General features: G+C 51.4%; 1 protein-coding gene across 5 annotated transcripts in view; it reads left to right on the top strand.

Moving 5' to 3' along the window:
* Window positions 1-17,820, top strand: part of LOC135916125 (cyclin-dependent kinase 16-like) — a 173,617-nt gene that overhangs the window by 104,228 nt on the left and 51,569 nt on the right. Inside the window, exon 1 of one of the 5 annotated variants that reach the window (XM_065449375.1) lies at window positions 16,961-17,398. The exons of 3 other annotated variants lie outside the window; for them this stretch is intronic. In XM_065449375.1, coding sequence (XP_065305447.1) covers window positions 17,164-17,398 — 235 coding nt within the window. In that variant the 5' untranslated portion in view covers window positions 16,961-17,163. Of the gene's footprint in view, window positions 1-16,960; window positions 17,399-17,820 lie in introns of those variants that run through there. One more of the 5 variants, XM_065449378.1, reaches the window with a different exon arrangement.

Here is a 17,820-nt window from a genome sequence, read left to right as displayed (position 1 = left end):
TCATAGTTCTCGCGCCTGGCTCACTCTTAGGCGCTCAGAGTTCTCGCTCTGCCAGCAGCCAGCTGCCGCGGACAGCAGGCGACGCTCGCGTAGCCCTCGCACGCGCGTTTTCTCCCGGCGGCCAGTCTGTCTGTGCGCCGCAGGTTCAAACCGCTACGTTATTATTATGGCGTTGGAGAAAAGAGACGGCGCGCGCCATGAGTCAGCGCGCCTTATGTTCGGGAGAGCGTGCGCATCACTGTACACGCGCGCTTTTCGAGCAGCCTACACGTGCACCGACGTCTGCGGTGTGCCCGAACGGGAGGGAGCGAGCGAGTGCGCATGCGCGAGGAAAGTTTCGCATGTGGCGCCGACTGGCAGCTCTGAAGGGCCACGGTCCAGCGAACAGCGCGCTTTCGCTTTTTATTTATTTATTTATTTATTACTTTTGTTATTTTTTTGTTGTTGTTGCTTCGTGGTGGGCTGGCGTTGTCGCGGTGCCCGCGCCGTTTCTCCGCGTGGCTGCGTCCAGGAGGCGCCTCTTTGTTTAGTTTTTGAAGTTCGCGCCGCCATCTTGTGGTGCGTGCGTGCACTGTTGGACGACGTTCTCTGCGAGTGGTCTCCGTGGAACTACTCTGTAATGTTATGAGATCGTGCCTTGGGCAACTTCTAATTCTTTCCCCTGGCAAGTAAACTTGTATTCCACTTCTATACTTGCCTGTTTGTTGTATTTGCTGTTATATTGTATTTCCGACCCTTACGTTAATACTCCGAAAAGGGGGGGGGGGGGGGGTTAAGGAAATGATGTAATGTGATGGGTTCTGTCGGGTGACTTCCTCCTATGTCTGCCTGTGCCCGCCAGGTGGTCAAAATTAATCCGCAGTTCCTCACGGTACGGTATGCTTCGTAATTGGATCGCGGTTGTGGCACGTAAAGCCCTTTCTTTCTTTCTTTCTTTCTTTCTTTCTTTCTTTCTTTCTTTCTTTCTTTCTTTCTTTCTTTCTTTCTTTCTTTCTTTCTTTCTTTTCTGTGTTTTGGAAGTGAAGGCCGCCTGGGCACTGCAAACCCAACTTCGCGCCTTTAACTGATGTCGCAGTTCGCCCGTGTATTTTTTATGATGATTATTACTTTTTACATATCCTGCAACTTACGCCCGACAGCGCACTTTGCCAGAGTGCAAGATTTAGGTTAGAGCTGGAATATTCGATGGACGTTATTAAATTGAGCGCCCGAAAGAACCGTATAGAACCGGCGGAACTGATCGTCCTGCATTGGTCCTCGCGTGCGAGGCTTTATCTACACAAACACACACGCGACGGCTGCCGTGCGGGGAAGTGTGCCAAATGTGCAATGTTCGAAGCATGGTGGGGAAGGGTGAAGGGGTGAAGGGGGAGGTCAGAGGTGCCGTCTGAGTGATCAAAACGAATAGTGAGAGAAAAAAAAAAAGAGGGGAGACGAAGTAGATGCGATGGCAAAGCAGCCCGCTCATTAGCCCGCGGAATCGCGTGTTGCTTTTCCAAGGTTTTTTTTTCTTTCCGCGTCGATTAAGCGCCGCGGCTTCGGTGAAAAGGCGCTGTGCGCGTGTGTGTGCAGGCGCGCACTCTCTCTGGAGCTACCGGCTGCCTGAAGAGAGTGTAGTGGAAATCGTCGTTTATTATGGAAAATAACTCGCTTGCGCGATGTTCTCCCGATCGCGTACGCACGCACGCACGCTGCGTGGAACGGCGCCAAGCGAAATCGCCATTCCGCCTCCTCGCCTGCCCCGCGTCGCTTGATTGTCGCGAACGCGTATAGCGTGTTGTTGCGATCTCTCTTTTTTTTTTGTTTTCTCGCATCGTTAGTGCGTCGATGAGCAAACGGGTACCGTGTACCCTGTCTCAGGAATTAGGGGCAGTGCAGTGAACGCTTACGGGTCACGTCAGCCAACCGCGAAATCAAATCGTTTTATTTTTTCAGTAAAAAATGCTGGATGGCCGGCCATTTTGGGCTAAAGACTGCGCAAGTAGGTTGAGTGTGGCTCAAAAGTCCTTGCATGGCAGTAGTGTAACTATCTACAAAATGCAATTCATGTAAACGCTAAAACGGTCTACGTAAACACGCGCGAAATGCATTCTTATGGATCGCAACAGACACTTTCCAATATCGCAGTGATCACTAATGACAAAGAGAACCGAAAGAAGCTGGGATAATCCACTTTACGCCTCTAATCTCGCCCTCCACGCGAAGTCGACTGAATGGACGCGTCACGGAGGGATTAGCAGCGCACAATGGGCGACCGGCCCTCTTCTGCCTTTCTCTGAAACATGCAGCCTGCTCTCGTTACTGATTGGCTCAGACGAGCCACGTAGCCTTCGATGCACTGCACAGAATTAGCGAGACGGTGCCATCTTGCATTCAAGGAGCCTCGTTGCCGGCCGTGTTTCGTACGACGATTACGTTCATTTGTTATCGCGGTGACGTCGACGGAAAGCATGTTGTTCGGACTTTTTATTTCCTCCTTCATTTGCTCGTTCTCGCCAAAATCCCCCAGTTTTGACTGCCGAAATTTCCGAGCATAACAGAGAAACATCGCCTGAGCGACGTCGTTGTTTTTTTGCGTGAGCCTGGATTGGCGGACAACACGCCCACTTCTAGGCGCTTTCCGATGTTCTTGCGCTTTCCTTCATGCGGCAAATGCCGAGGGAAAAAGCAATGTAAATATGCGAAGGAAATCGGAGCTTAGCAGTTCATACATCTTTGTTTTCCTTTTGCGAGTCTCGCGGGATCGTGCGTTTTTTTTTCATTATTATTTTATTTTAGTCCTCCTCTTCCGAGCTTGTATATGTGTTCTTCAGCACGGACGGAAGTTTCGTTCAGCAAAAATGGAAGAATGACAATGTTGAAGAGGCGCAACCGCTCTCAGATGCGTGTTCAGATGGCGAATAAAATGGCACACCCGCCGCGAATGGCATGCTACTTTAGCTCTCGCCGACGAAAACAAAATCACTTCGGCGGAAATCTTGCCATCCGCGTGCGACCGTTGTTAAAACCGCGCGACCGCGAAGGCTGCTGAAGGACGAGAGACTCCGGTCGCAAAGTTAGCGGGGGTCGGGAGGGGAAGGGGGGGGGGGGTGTGGAGCGGAGTCGCGGGTCTTCGTGGAATCGGCGAGTCTTCGATGCGTATATAGTGTGCGGGTCGCTGTGAGGCTTGCAGCTAGCTATATGGGTAGGTGTCCGTGCGACATACAGAGATGATTTATCCCTATATCCTTTCCGTCCTGCAGCCTCGCTTGTGTGCTTTCTTTCTTTCTTTCTTTCTTTCTTTCTTTCTTTCTTTCTTTCTTTCTTTCTTTCTTTCTCAACCCCGCACGCGCGAGAATCGCTGACGCCGGCATTGTCGCGCCAGCACCCACGTCTACGTTATATAAGATGGTGTTGTTCATACCGCCCACTCTGTCCGCGTTCGCCGCGTGCCAGCCTGTGAAGTCCCGTGCGTGTCCGCGGTACAGATTGCGGCTAAATGCACGCGACCGCAGGCTTTTACACCGCCGCCTGCGTGTTTTCCCTTTGCCTCTTTGATCTTACTCTCGCAGACTCTGATTGTTTCTTCTTTTCTTTTTTCTTTCTTTCTTTTTTTTTTTCCTGCACGCTCGCTCGCGCGTCATCTTCCGAGTCTTGTTTACGAGCTGTCGTCCTCTTGAGGCCACCACGTAATTAATGGCGACCGCTGCCCCAGCGGTTCGTTGATGAAGTCGGACGTAGTGGGATTTCACCCCGACAGCTTCTTTCTTTCTTTCTTTCTTTCTTTCTTTCTTTCTTTCTTTCTTTCTTTCTTTCTTTCTTTCTTTCTTTCTTTCCACGCCCTGTGTGGGCACGGCAGGCCACTAGCGATGCTGTGTCGTGCCCGCACGTCAGGCCAGCGCCACATTGAATGACATCGTACGGGGCAGCGGAATGAGTTTTGTCGCGATAGGCATCTGGGCAAGGCGACGCGGCCCGCATATCGATTTCTGCGCCCGGAGACGGGACTTAATGAGCTCGCGCAGCGCGTGTACAGCGTAGCTGTGCGTTTGGTGTCGTCGCCTCCGAGACCTTGGTCGCGCATTTCTTAGCTCTCGAAGTCCGTGTGCATTGCGAACCGGTTGTCGCGCCGAGTTTCGCTGTACCCTTTGTCTTGGAGGACTGCCTTTATTTAAAATGTGCAGGGTTATTTTGCCGCACGCTTGAGATGTCCGGTACGTTCTTGCGAGCTTCGTTAATGCGTGCCTGCCTATCTATTCCTTTATTTTTAAATATTTGTCTCAGTTCGTTCGGTGTTCGTGTCTCGAAAACGCAGTCGGTCATAGATGTGCAGGAACAGGCTCAACATCTATTGTATCCCTTCTGTCGCTCTTAAAACGCAGTAGCGGCAGTAACACCACGCACTGCACGGAACAAACGCGAAAATGCCAAGAATCGGTGCATATACGTTCGCGAGAGGTATGAACGCGCAGTGGACCTAGGTTCGGTGCGTTGTATTTATACGCTTCGGTGGTATTTCTCCTTAGCACTGCATTCGATGTTTCAGAGACTCGCAACGCTATAACGTTTGCAAGGATGCGCAAAATCATTGTTTAGCATGACTCGTTGGTACTGTAATACGTGCGCTATACGTGCGCTGTGTCTCAAAGAGCAATACAGCGGTGGAAAATACCCAGTGACGTCTCTCTCGCTCCTAAAACACACGCACTTTCTCTCTCTCTCTCTTATTCAGTCACTCACCCTGATCATCCTTTTGGATTCCCGGCTGTGACACCCGCCGCAACTTTTTTCCCCGAATAGAATTCGATCTGCAGTTCTTGGTGTATTGATATAAGAGGCCATCCTGCATGAACATGTAGCAGCGCGTTATGTACTGCACCAAACGGCCAGTATGGGTTAGCGGCATCCTATATAGCACTAACCTTGGTTAACCACACATTCTGTCTCGTTCGCGCATTCAAGTGGAAAACATTGGTAGGAGAGGATTGAGAGGGGACGGTAGAGAGGGGGGGGGGGGTGATCACGACGCGACATTGTGCTTTTAAAGACCGGGAACCGCACCGCAGACCGAAGCTGCGCTCGCGTGAGCGAAGTTATTTCAGGCAGCCGCGTTCCAGGAAAAAGACGCACGGGCTGGTCTGCGGGGGCAGCGCTTATGAAACGACGCGGCAAATTGTAGCACGTGGAACGTCTTTTATAATGAGGAGGGGGCAACGTGTTTTCCTTTATTTATCTATATTTCTCTCTCTCTCTTTCCTTTCTTTTTCCTCCGAGGCGAGCTGTGATCGTATTCTTTTGTTTGCTCCTGTAGAGAGAGGGAAAAAAAAAAAGAATTGCCGTTCTCCGTTCCATCGTTAGCGAAAGCTGTCAAAACGCCAGGAGAGTGGCTGTGCCTTGTGACGTGAGGCATGCGAGGGAGTCACGAGCATATAAGCTGGGAGAGAAGACGCACTGCTGTGTCCGCGAAACGGAAGTCGTTGAGACGGGGCCTCGTCGGCGCTGGCTCTTTTCAAGGTTGAAACGGAATGAAAACGAAGATAAAATGGGTGGACAGAAGCCTGCCACACGTGCAGCAAGCACGTCTTATAGCAAAAGGCTACAGTGGTATTCATGACCATGCGGAGAACTACTGCGCCCGCATTCTTTCTGAGGGGACATGCAGATCTCTCTCTCTCTCTCTCACTCACTCTCTATCTATCTATCTATCTATCTATCTATCTATCTATCTATCTATCTATCTATCTATCTATCTATCTATCTATCTATCTATCTGTCTGTCTGTCTGTCTGTCTGTCTGTCTGTCTGTCTGTCTGTCTGTCTGTCTGTCTGTCCGTCCGTCCGTCCGTCCGTCCGTCCGTCCGTCCGTCCGTCCGTCCGTCCGTCCGTCCGTCCGTCCGTCCGTCCGTCCGTCCGTCTGTCTGTCTGTCTGTCTGTCTGTCTGTCTGTCTGTCTGTCTGTCTGTCTGTCCGTCTGTGTGTCTGTCTGTCTGTCTGTCTGTCTGTCTGTCTGTCTGTCTGTCTGTCTGTCTGTCTGTCTGTCTGTCTGTCTAATCTCGTTATCGCGGGACTTTAACGCGTTACGTGAATAAGATAACGACACCTAACTAAACGGCAAATAAGCAACAACAACAACAAAAAAAAAACTAAGCGCGCCTCATCTGCTTTCGAACGCGGGAGGTAAAAAAACTATCCCTCAGCTTTGGTCCCGAGACCGTCGATCTCCTGGCCATTTGTATGCGTGACGACGGTAACAGGGGCGCCAACGCCTTTTACGGCGACCTTTTTTTCTTCGTTTATTCTTCTTTCCGCGTACGCTAGTCTTAACGAAAACAGATTACCTCTCCGTTTTTTTCCCGACAGGGGCGTTGTTCTGTCAGGCGGGCTCCAGGCCGACTAATTATCGAGAACAAAACGAAAAGCATTTTGTAAGGGAAAAAAAAAAAGGAATGAAGAACGATCAAGTCTGGGTGACAGCCAATGGGACATTAGAGCCCGTTATGCGACGAGCGTGCGTGGGAGACGGCGGTCACCAAACGATGAAAAACGACGCCCCGAAATCCCGATGCAGGACGTGTGCCGTATACCTATAGTAGAATGTGCGGTCGCCTCTGTTCACCTCTGAAGCGCGGCTTAAACTTCCTCTCCTATTGCGCTCGCAAGGTCCCCCCTGAAGTCCCGCCTCTCTCGTTGGGCTTCAACTGTCTTCCCGTTCCAGCGCCCCCCCCCCCCTTTCATGTTATTTTTATTTTATTTTTTTAATTTTGCGCGCTCTTCTCTCTGTCACCTTTGTTTTTCTCTCTCCGTTCTTTTCTTGTCGCGCGGCTTTATTTATGGCTACTCGTGCTCGTAGCGGGCGTCCCTGCGTGTAATCCTTTTAACGTCGCCGGAAAGACGTCGTGTGTGCGACGAGAACACTTGTGGAGGTAGTGTCATTTGTTATTTAGCGCTGACGCTGGGCGCTCTCGCTGGGTCGCAAAACCCTAAAAGGGCTCCGTTTTTTGGGTCGTGCCCGCGATTCTCCCCCTTCTTCTACGTGCGCGCCGTACGCTGGGCGCGCCCGCTGGTTTGGGACACTGCTGCGAAGGCAGCAGGGCATGAAAACATATGCCTTACTACAAGAAATAAATTTTTAAAAATGAATATATATATCATCGTCAGCCTAACTTTAGGTGCACTGGGCAGGACGAATGCCTCTCTCTCTCCCAGCAATCTCCAATTACTCTGTGTTGTTGCGCTGGATGATTCCAACTTGCGCCTGCAGATTTCCTATTTTCATCGCCCCCACCAAATTTTCTGGCACGTCAGGAATAACTTTAGTTAGGAATTCATTGAGATGCCACCTGTGAGCAACAAGTTGTAGCTCGGTCGCAACCTATAGCTCGCCAACATGTTTCTTACACGTAACTAGTCGATTAAATTATAACATGTATCTGATATAGGGGGTGATCATTTTTTTTACGTTTCCCAGAATTTTGCAAGATCGCCTATGGCAGGCAGCGTAATTCTTGCCCTTGAGTTGGATTATTCGAAGCGGTCGACAGTAACAGCAACAACAATCGAAACGTACGTTCAACTGATTAACGAAAATTCACTTATTGTTTTTGATTGATTACATTACGGCACATCTGTTACGAATTGTAGCCGGTTAGCTTGCAAGACGTATCCATTCGAAATCAATCTCTAGGATGACACCAGTTTCGAGGTATGATTCCTCAAGATGGCGGGACGATATACATGGGCGTTTCAGTTACTTTTGTGTGTCAATGCACAGAAGATGCGTTTGGTTAAAATAGAAAGTAAAATAACAGTGCATTTTTTCGGCCCGTTCGATGTTGCGTATCTCCAAACGTTATACATGTCATTCTGTAAATTCAGTCCAAATGGATACGCCTTGCGAACCCGCCGGCTACAGTTCGTAAATTGCTATCTTTACCGTAAAGTAATCAATTAAGATAATTAGCTTGTTTCGTAAATATTTTGAATGTGCGTTACGATTTCTCGTGAGAGTATAATGTACGCCTCTGTGTATAATCCAGCTCAAGGACTTGAACTATTTCATCTGCGACGGGCGACTTTTTTTTTTTCTTTTTTTTATTCTGGAAAACCTAAAGAATGGTCGCCTTGTATACTGAATATGATTGCATGTGTCCCAGGTAACGTTAACCAAGCTGTTCAAATAAAAAAGAAATTAAGAAACCATGGGGCGCCAGATAAGGTGTTTAGACCTACTACCTACGGGGCTCGGTCGTCATACTTCTGACGACCAGACTACGGTCTTAAGGTCGTATCTTGCACCATGTTCTTTTTTTGTTGTTCAACCATTTTTTTTTTGCAATTGGTCAGCTTGTCTTAAGCTATCTGGGACGCCCTGTATAATTTGTTCTTTTGGTGTTGCTTGCAGTGCGTGTGTCGCCGTTTGTAGTTGTACCTGGAAAGGCGTGATTGATAGCTTACAAGATTTGTCATGCACGGATGACGCGACAGTCGGCTACCCGCCGTGGTTGCTCAGTGGCTATGGTGTTAGGCTGCTGAGCACGAGGTCGCGGGATCGAATCCCGGCCACGGCGGCCGCATTTCGATGGGGGCGAAATGCGAAAATACCCGTGTACTTAGATTTAGGTGCACGTTAAAGAACCCCAGGCGGTCAAAATTTCCGGAGTCCCCCACTACGGCGTGCCTCATAATCAGAAAGTGGTTTTGGCACGTAAAACCACATATATTACATTATTACAGTCGGCTCCATTCGCTAGCGTATATACTGTGGCCTCACTGTGCATTTGAAATGCTCTACTTCGTTTACATAAAAGGTTACGTATGCACCTTTCGGGTATCGTTCACTATGTGCATTTAGCGTCTGCTGTTTTTATTGTATATTCGAAGCAAAATTAATGAGTCCAAGAAACAGTTTGTTTGTCAGGATAGCTTATTCACCTAAGTTGGGAAGGGGGAGGGGGGGTGGCAGGGATAAAAAAAAAAGCTAAACGAAGCTTCTGTTATGTTCCGTTCCGTTTTGTACCATTCCGTGTTCGGCAAAATCAGGGTGCACCGCTTGTGCGGAAAGCTTGGTCTGTCTATCCCTCGGTCGCCGCTGTTCTTTTTTTTTTTTTCCATCCGGGAAGTCCCTCCACGCGTCCCGACAACCCGGTGTTTGAAGTCCCTGGCGGCGGCGGCGGTGACGTCGTCCCCAGGCCCGCCTCTTGGTCACGTATACACACGCACGACCTGCTTCTTGGGAAGGAGACAAAAGCGTTCGCTGACGCTGCCGCGCGCGTCAGAGCGTTGATGGCACCGCGCCGATTCTCCGAAGTTGCTAGGCGCACCCTCCCCCTCCTCCTCCTCCTCCTCCTCCTCCTCCTCCTTCCATGTTGACACGCGTTCCTGTGTGCGTACGCGTGCGCCAGGCAAGAGACACGCGAAAATCACTTCGCAAGTAAGAGAATCCATCTACCCATACGTTTTGCGTGAAACCAATAAAGTCGGGTCGAGTTGAATTGGCGGCTCGAAATCCGGTGGAGTCGAGTTCGCGGTCAACCAGCCTGCGAGGGATGACGAGTTGACTCGCCGCTAACCCTCTCAGCAAGATGCATGCAAGCGCAGTCGTGTCGGGCTGGGTCAACTCGACTTCTGACTCGATCCGCTCACGTCGAGTTCACGTACACGAAGCTACAGAGAGAGAAGAGCTATACGCCGCGGAAGCTTAGCGGTTATGGTAGCGCGCCGCTGAGCTCGATGTCGCGGATTCAATCCCTGCCGCGGCGGTCGCATTGCGATGGAGGGAGGGAGGGGAGGTACTGTAGAAACGCTCGTGTACTTATATTTCGGTACATCTTAATGAACTCCAGGTGGCCAAAATTAATCCGTAGGCCCCCACTGCGGCGTGCTTCATTATTAATCGTGGTTCTAGCACATAAAACTCGACTTTCTCTCTCTCCCCTTTTAAGGGGAAGAGCGAAACGCGCTTGCCGACTCTGTGTAGAAATCGTTAAGGACGTTGTATCGTTACATCTGGTGGAAATGCCTTTCTTTTCTTTTCTTTTTTTTTTCTCGCTTTTCTAACGTGCAGCAGCCGGTACTTATGCGTTCACTGATGGCCCACTTTCTCTTTTTCCTTGCTCTTGTCATTGTGCTCGCCACCGGAATTCTTAGGCCGCCAAGAAGAAGCGAAGACCGGGAGTTGGGGGGGAAAGGAGAGAATAGGGCGACCGGGTATTGTGTGCTTCCTTGTATTTCGGGCGTCCTCGCGTGTCAGCCGCATTCCGTGCTTTGTCGGACACGTCGCGGCCTTGTTTGTCTCGCCACAACGTGCTCGCCCGCCCAGTTTGTCACTCCCCCGTCTCGCTGTAGTTTTTTCTTCGTTTCTCTCTTTCACACTCTCCCTTAATTTTATTTGTCTTCGCTTCTATGCGTCCATTTTTTCTTGGCGAGGCGTCGGCATGCGAGTTTTAGCGGCGTTCCGTGAAATTTGGGTCTGCTTGAGCTTTCAGCAGGCGCTTCCTGTGGACCGGCCCTGTGCAGTGCGTTTTTTTTTCTTTTTTTCGCTTCGATTTATTTGTGTGTGTGTGTGTGCGTGTGTGTGTGCGTGTGTGTGAGTGCGCGCCATGAAATGTGGTTTGTCTCGAAGAGAGAAAAACCTTTAAAAACGTGCAATTCCGCGTCATTTGGTCACTACTAGTGGGTTTTGTGGGAGTGGCACCGATAGATGCGGTGTGGTAGCGATTTGTCTGGATGACCAGAAAGTTGTAGCGTGTCTTGGTAATCGATGGTATTTCTGATGAAAAATTCACGTATTACTCATTATAAGAATAACGTAAAAACTTAAACGAGCGCGCGCACACGCACACACACACACACACACACACACACACACACACACACACACACACACACACAGAGAGAGAGAGAGAGAGAGAGAGAGAGAGAGACTTGTATAACGAAAAGGCGTTTCTGGCTGTTTTCGACCTACGGCTTCCGTAATACATGTACTGCGTGCAGCTTCTCGAAGGTACGGCAGCGTCTGTCCCTCACTCCATCTAAATATAGAGAATTTGTGCGCCTGCGACGTTCTTCATTCGTGCGCGTATAAACCGGGAAATCGTACAACCCAGACCTCCATGCCGCCGAGGCATTAATGAGTGCCAAGCCAGGCTCATTCATGGCGTGTTTAGCATGTGTGCCACGCTATATAGCACGACGCCTATATAGCTCGCGCATCGCAGGTTTCGTTGTCGTCGGACTTGTGTATAGAGGCCGCGATGCCGTAAAAGGAAAGCTCTGCCGGTTCTTGCGAAGGTTAATTGGGCCGCAGATACAAGTTACGGATGCCACCTGCCGCTACTATCGCTGTCAGGGTCGTGTCACGTTTTCTTTCTTTCTCTTTTTTTTCTTCCCCACTTCGCGCGGCGTCGCCTAGCGACGGCAGTGAGGGCAAGGTTTACAGTGTAACCTTCGCCGACCTGCCCCTATGTGCTGCAATGCTGCCGTCTGCTTCCGCCCGTCATCTGCGGCCTTGACTGTACCACAACTCTGTCTCGCCTACTTCATGCCCCGTATAGTGAAGGCAGTGGGTCTCGTTCAGCCAATCAGTAACGAGACCGTGCCGCGTGTTGCTGAGGGCAGGGATCGCCCATTGTCCGCCCCTAATCGTTCCGTGAAGCTTCCGTTTAGTCACCGGCTTGAGTATGGCGATCCAGAGGATGGACAGTAGAGGAGCACTTCGATTATGGTTCTTGGTTGTAGTTGGCTGACGCGATATGTAACTATCGCCAAATGTACGGCATGGTGCTGGGGAAATAGAATGTAGAGTTGTCCGGGCCGAGAGGGCTAGAGTTGAGTGCCGTGCAGAGCTAAAAAAAAAAATCGAAAGTTGGCCATTAAGTTCAGTTCTCCGTCGCCTGTGTATGCCGGGCACGCCCTGGTTTTGCGTAAAGGAACTCGACGTGCAAAAACACCGTCACGAGGTTTAGACGCGTATTCAGTGACATGCGAAACAGAATTCGCAACGATGGCGGAAAGCATAGAAATCCGTATTCAGTTTCCTTTGTAGCATCGGTCGCTGCGTGTCCTAGCTGCGTTTCCTCAGAGAATGGGGTTTATGAGAAAAAGGAGAGGGAAGATGTGGCTATGGATTGTGTTTAACCATAAATGAAAATAACTAGGAGGGAGCATTCAACACGATTGGAAACGAGTAAGGCCGAACACGCGATCCTCAGGTCAGGGCGCGCCGGTAGGTTTTAATGCACCCGTCCGCAAGCGGAGCAGCCAGTATAAGTGTACGTGCGCATCGATTAAAGGCTACCGGGAAGCAGACGATCTCGTTCAATTCGCCGAGAGTCTCCGAGGTTACGTGCTCGGGGCCGAAACCGCCCTTCGAGGGAAAAGGGTGGACGGAATGCTGCGCGGAAAGTTCGCTTGCCAATGCCGCTTGCTGGCTTTGTGACGTAGTGCTCCCTCCCTCCTAGTTTATTTAATTCCCTCCTTTGTTGAATGACGTATCTAGTCTACGAATGCTGTGCGCCGTGCTGCCTTTGTCATTTTCGCGTCACGTTGTCCTAGTGCATTCTGAGACATCCCCCCCCCCTCCCCACCAATCGCGTGCCGCTATATCACCCCTTCGTGCTTGTTTGCCCAGCGTATAACGCTGCTGCTACATCTTGGGCGATATATGTCGCTTGCAATCTCTCTATATTGCCGTCGCCCGTCTGTATCTGCAGACGCCGGTTCTGACGTCGTCGAGTTTGTTGACATCATCCCTGGCGGCTACTACTACGACACTCTCTGTCGTCGCGTGTGTGTGCCTTCTGTCTCGTGGCGTTGTTAGTGCTTAAGCCTTCTGGCCCGTTTGTTTCCCTAACCCGCTTTCTTTTTAACCTTCTCCTCGCTCCCCTTTCCTGAAACCGCGTGCCGCCCGACCGACCGGAAGTAAGTGGGCGAGTGCGTTGCGGCTGCGAGTCGGGACTCACGAATAGGAACAACGCGGGCACCGCGGCGCAGTTACACAACCCGTGTAGAAGAGGTCGCCAGGGTCAACTCCTGATGACTTCCTTCCTTTCTTTCTTTCTTTCTTTCTTTCTTTCTTTCTTTCTTTCTTTCTTTCGTTATTTCTTTCTTTCTTTACATCTCGGGACCGCTTTCACGATGTGCGCATCAACGTAGGAAAATTTTTCTCCATGGTTGACGGGCATGGCTTGACGACCTAAACCCCGTATATTCTCAGACCAGCGTCGACTCGGAAGTTCCACTGAGAGGCATGGCTTGACAACCTAGCCCCGCCCCCCCGTATATTCTCAGACCAACGCCGACTTGAAGTTCCACTCCACCGAGTTTAACACAGCGCTCACCCTTTGACTGGAGAAGACGTGGTACGATTCTGAAGAATTGACGCTGAGTACCAATGAAGCGCAGTGACCAATCACGGGGCGGCGCTGGCATCAACTTGAGTCGAGGTGGAGAGTGTCGAGTGGGGAGAGACGTTCTGGAACATCCGGGTAAGTTACCGCAAATTGGGCAAAGACGACCGACAAGGGGGCAAAAGAGAAAAAAAAAAAAGAAAGGCTCCAGAGACGTGCATGCTTTCTCACGCCACCCTCGAGTGACCGTAATACGATAGCGTTATCGGAGTCCGCACACCCAAGCCTTCGATAGTCGGCGTCGTGACCCGCGTTACAAGCTGTGTCGAAACCCGTGCGATGCTCGTATCGGGGTCGGTCTTTTGTTACGAGCCGCGTTATGTCACGCCTCGCTAGAATATTCCGCTGATCGTTGAGAGCTTTGAATCTGTCGAGTGTGAGTGAGTGAGTGAAAAACATTATCAGCTCTAGATTCGCTGGTCTTCTGCGGTCTTCAGATGGAATCGTCCATCTTCTAGCGCAATGGTCGGTTGCCCTTAGTCCAGGGCTCCGCTGGATGCTGCTGCCAGTTGTGCTCGCCGAAGCAGACCTTCCTGGTCGACCTGGCGGATCGCTGGAGAGCACTCCCTCCCATTGCTCCGAGATTTTCGGCGGTGATGAAAAGGCCACGTGTACTGGGCAGACGGAGAAGGTTGTCGTTTCCTGCCTCGAGCGGAGACCCGGTGACGTTTTTATTTCGCATCCGAGCGTCGTCTGCGGCTATCGTCGCTCGTGCAGAATGGGCGTTCGCAGGATAAACGGCGGATAACCGGTCAACGACCACTGAGGAGTGCGCGCGCGTGTGACACATCCGCAGTGAAATTGCTTTGAAAGTCCGGCACTCGTGACACGTTGTTGCTTGTATGCAGCAGGAACCCCTGTCGTCTGGAACGCGTTCCCGCGGTGAGGACGTGAAAGGCCAATGGCGTTGAACTCGGATCTGGTATTTATTTTTGTATTGGAGCGTGGCGTGTAGAAAGGCCCATTTAAACTTCTGTCCTTGGTTGAAAGCAGTCGGCCCGGCGTTAGGCAAACAATTTTTGTATACGAGGTTTAAGGAGACAAATGGCTAAGTCAGTTTGGGCAGCTCAACCTTTTCTTTGGAAAGCCTCTTTCCCAATCTTAACAAGGTCGTCTACCAGCTGAAAGAAATTGGCCCTATGCCTACCCTTTCTTGAATTTCGCGTCCAGACCGCCTCGCCGGCACGTCATGGTGACGTCACTGATGCCGAAGGGTTCTCTCGCATATGGGTCGTCCTAGCGCAGATAATTGTTCTACAAACCTCCTAGTTTGAATCCTTGTCTTCTTTTTTTTTTCTCTTTAAAGAATACAGTGTCATCTTTCTTTGTCGACGAACAGTTGTCAAAATCACTGAAGTCACGGGAAGCTGGCGCGCGAACTTCGAGTGGGCGTCGCCACCGGTCTTTCGATCGTTCTTGCGCATTTTCTGGCTTTACGAAGGCTGCTCCGCTCGTCCCAGTCAGTTTGACTAACTAGTGAAGCTTAACTTCAATGATCACCTTGACCATCTGCCACTGGACCCTGGCCATGTGCCGCTGGGCACGCCGGGAGCCATCTTTCTCGTCATCAGCGCCTCGCGCAGCTTGCATATTAAGTGCGTTTCTCTTGCTCTTTCTCCGAAACAAGCTCCTTTTCTTTCTTATTTGTTGTCTTTTTTTCATTCTTGCGTTTTTGTTCGAATTCAGCGCCCCTCTCAACTGTTCCTGCTGTGGCGGCAGCGGCGGAAGTGGGCGTGGCAAGTTGCTTCAACCTCGCGCTGCGCATGCCGCATATCGCGCGTCAGTAGGAACGTCGCAACGACGGCGAGTGAGAAACTGAACCCGTCGGTCGTGTTCGATGCTTTTTCGGTGTGAACGAACTCGGCTGCGTTCTTCTTCGAGTGACGGTAGCCGCGACCGTCGCGATGACGCTCTCCCTCTCTTTTTATCTCTCTCTCTCTCTACTCCTTAGATCGCAGGGCTTCTCTCTCCTCTCCCCCTCCATACAACCTCCTTTCCGAGTCCTCTTGCCTTTCATCGTCAGCGCCTGCCTGCTTCTCCCGAGTTTGCCGCCACTTGGGAAAGCGCGCTTCAAGAACGGAAGCGCGCGCACATTGCTAGCGAAGTGGTATATCTTCATTTCCTTTCTCTCTCCCTCTCTCCTTCCGCTCGCGTCCGTGGATTAATTGGCTCCGTGCTCTTCTCGCCTTTATCGCCTCCTCCCCACGTTGTCCTCATCATCGGTCTCCTAGAAATCGTGCGGCATGGCCTTAACCACTGCGTCGTGCTTCTATAGTGACGAGGGAGAAGGTCTAAACCTGAGCAGACACCGAATGGAAGGTACTCGGCGATAGTGTAGCGAACACCTTCTTTGCAGGTCCATCTCTATAGCCTTCTGTTACAGCAGTGAACAAGGTTGTCGCTTTATGGTAGTGCGTGTTAGACGTGCGCTACACGTACCACAGTGACAGAACTCCTCCAAACGCAGCACAAATGAGCTACGTCTTTGTGTTATACGGGGCGAGTTTCTTGATTGTGTCGTTCGTTCTACATAGTTGTTCGTTGTTACGGAAGCGTCCCCGGTGTTCTTAAACCAGCACCGCGGAAGTATGGACTGCGTCGTTTTCTCTTCCGCTGCTGCGTGATTTATTTTTCTCGTTCTTACTGCGGAATTTAGTCCTCCTTTTCCTATTCCGCGCCTTACGTAAGAGCGCTGCACCTGCATTGTGCTCTCAATGCAAGTGGGAAGTGCGTTTCTTTTTCTCGATCCGGTTGTTTGTTGTCTTGGCCTCATAAAGGATCCATGTGTCTCACGCCGCTACTCTCCCTGCCCCGTGTTCCTCTTTATTTTTTTTCTCTCGTCTTCGTGACGTAAGTCAGTCATCGTCGCTGCTACGCTCATTCTCTTCTCTTTTTTTTTTGTCTTTTCCCATTCTCTGCACGCGTGCGCGTCTCGAGGACGGGGGTCACGTGACCTCCTCCCTCTCTTCTTCCGTGCGAGGCATTTCTGTCGCCGCGACTGCAACAATCGCCTCGGCGAGAGAGAGAGAGAGAGAGAGAGAGAGAGAGATACAGAAGGACAAGCAGCAATGAGCGGCGTTTATAACAACACCACGTCGCCGCCGTCGCAGCGGCAGCAGTTGTTACTACACCTGTAAGCGTACGCGTCTGTGTCAACATCCGCACGCGCAGTGCAGTTTTCGAAAGGTGGTTCTCTCGCACCCCCAACGTTGCTTCGCGCGTACACTCCAGCCCCCATTGTGTGTATATATATAAGTTCCGTACCGGCAGCCGCTGTGAGACCAGTGTGAGAATACGCGGTGTGACGCCGATCGTTGGGTCGGCGTTTGTGGTGCGAAAAGAAGGGACGAAGCTGCTGCGCCCGCTAAAACGTGTACTCCCACCACCGACCGAGTCCCTCCCTCCCTCCCTCCCTGCCCGTACCTTTGTGATCTCTCCTGCTCCCTCCCCCTTCCTTCCCCGTTGAAACGCTTCGCCGCGCCGTCACTCAACGGCCGTATCGGCGGTACATACGTATAGTACTTCGCGGCAGGGACAGTCAGTCGTCACCCAGTCGGCGTGTCGTCGGTCGCCCGTCCCGCCCGACTCCTTCCTCCTCGAGCTCGAAAGCGGACGTGCATCTCTCCGCGCCTCCCCCCCTCCCGCTGGCTGGCTGTTCCCTTCCGAGCCCGCTGCTGCGATGCCCGGGGCGTGTGTTTAGGGCACGGCGTCGACTCGCCTCGTTCCGTCTGCTGTGCGCGCGAGTGCGTGCGCGCGTGTTGTGCGGTTGTGTCGCGGCGATGTCTCCCTCGGCGGGTCTGGAGCGGCTGCGGCGAACGTGCCACCTCGGCCAGCGGGGCCGCTGGAGCCCGCAGCCCTGCTTGGACGTCGTCGAGAAGTACGCGTTCCCGCTGGCGTCGTCGTTGACGTCGTCGACGTCGTCGTCGTCTTCGAGGCAGCGCGGAGCTTGCCAACGGAGGCCGTCGCGCCACGCCGGCTTTTCCTTCCCGGCGTCCTCCGCCGGCGTTGTGCTCAGTGAGTGCTTGCGCTTTTTGTTCGGCTAGTCCGACGGACGTCTTCCTCTGACATATCTTTCTTTTTTGCGTGAATGCGATTGCGTTGTCCCTCGTAGTAGACATTTGCTCGGACAGTTTGCGGACCGCTTGCCGTTGGACTAGCTCGGTTCGTATAGTCGTGCAGAATGAAAAAAAAAAAAAAAAACGCGCGCTAATTGAGCAAAGGAAGGAAGCCTGCGGGCGTTTTACTGTGAAACATTGTCTACGAATGGACTTGTGAAGTTGTGCGTTTAACGCCCGTTGTAACGCCTGTAGAACTTCATTGTGCTCTTTTCCCGTGGCCGATTTCCAGCCTGCCCCTATACCCTTCTTTTCCGCTCTGTCGATTGTTTTAAAACGAAATAACTAAACTTTCTGCCAACAACCATTAGGAAAGTCTGT

The sequence above is a fragment of the Dermacentor albipictus genome, chromosome 5, assembly GCF_038994185.2.
Source record: "Dermacentor albipictus isolate Rhodes 1998 colony chromosome 5, USDA_Dalb.pri_finalv2, whole genome shotgun sequence".
Classification (NCBI taxonomy): domain Eukaryota; kingdom Metazoa; phylum Arthropoda; class Arachnida; order Ixodida; family Ixodidae; genus Dermacentor; species Dermacentor albipictus.
Note: the sequence above shows the minus strand (reverse complement) of the source record. Positions and strands in the feature narration are given on the sequence as shown.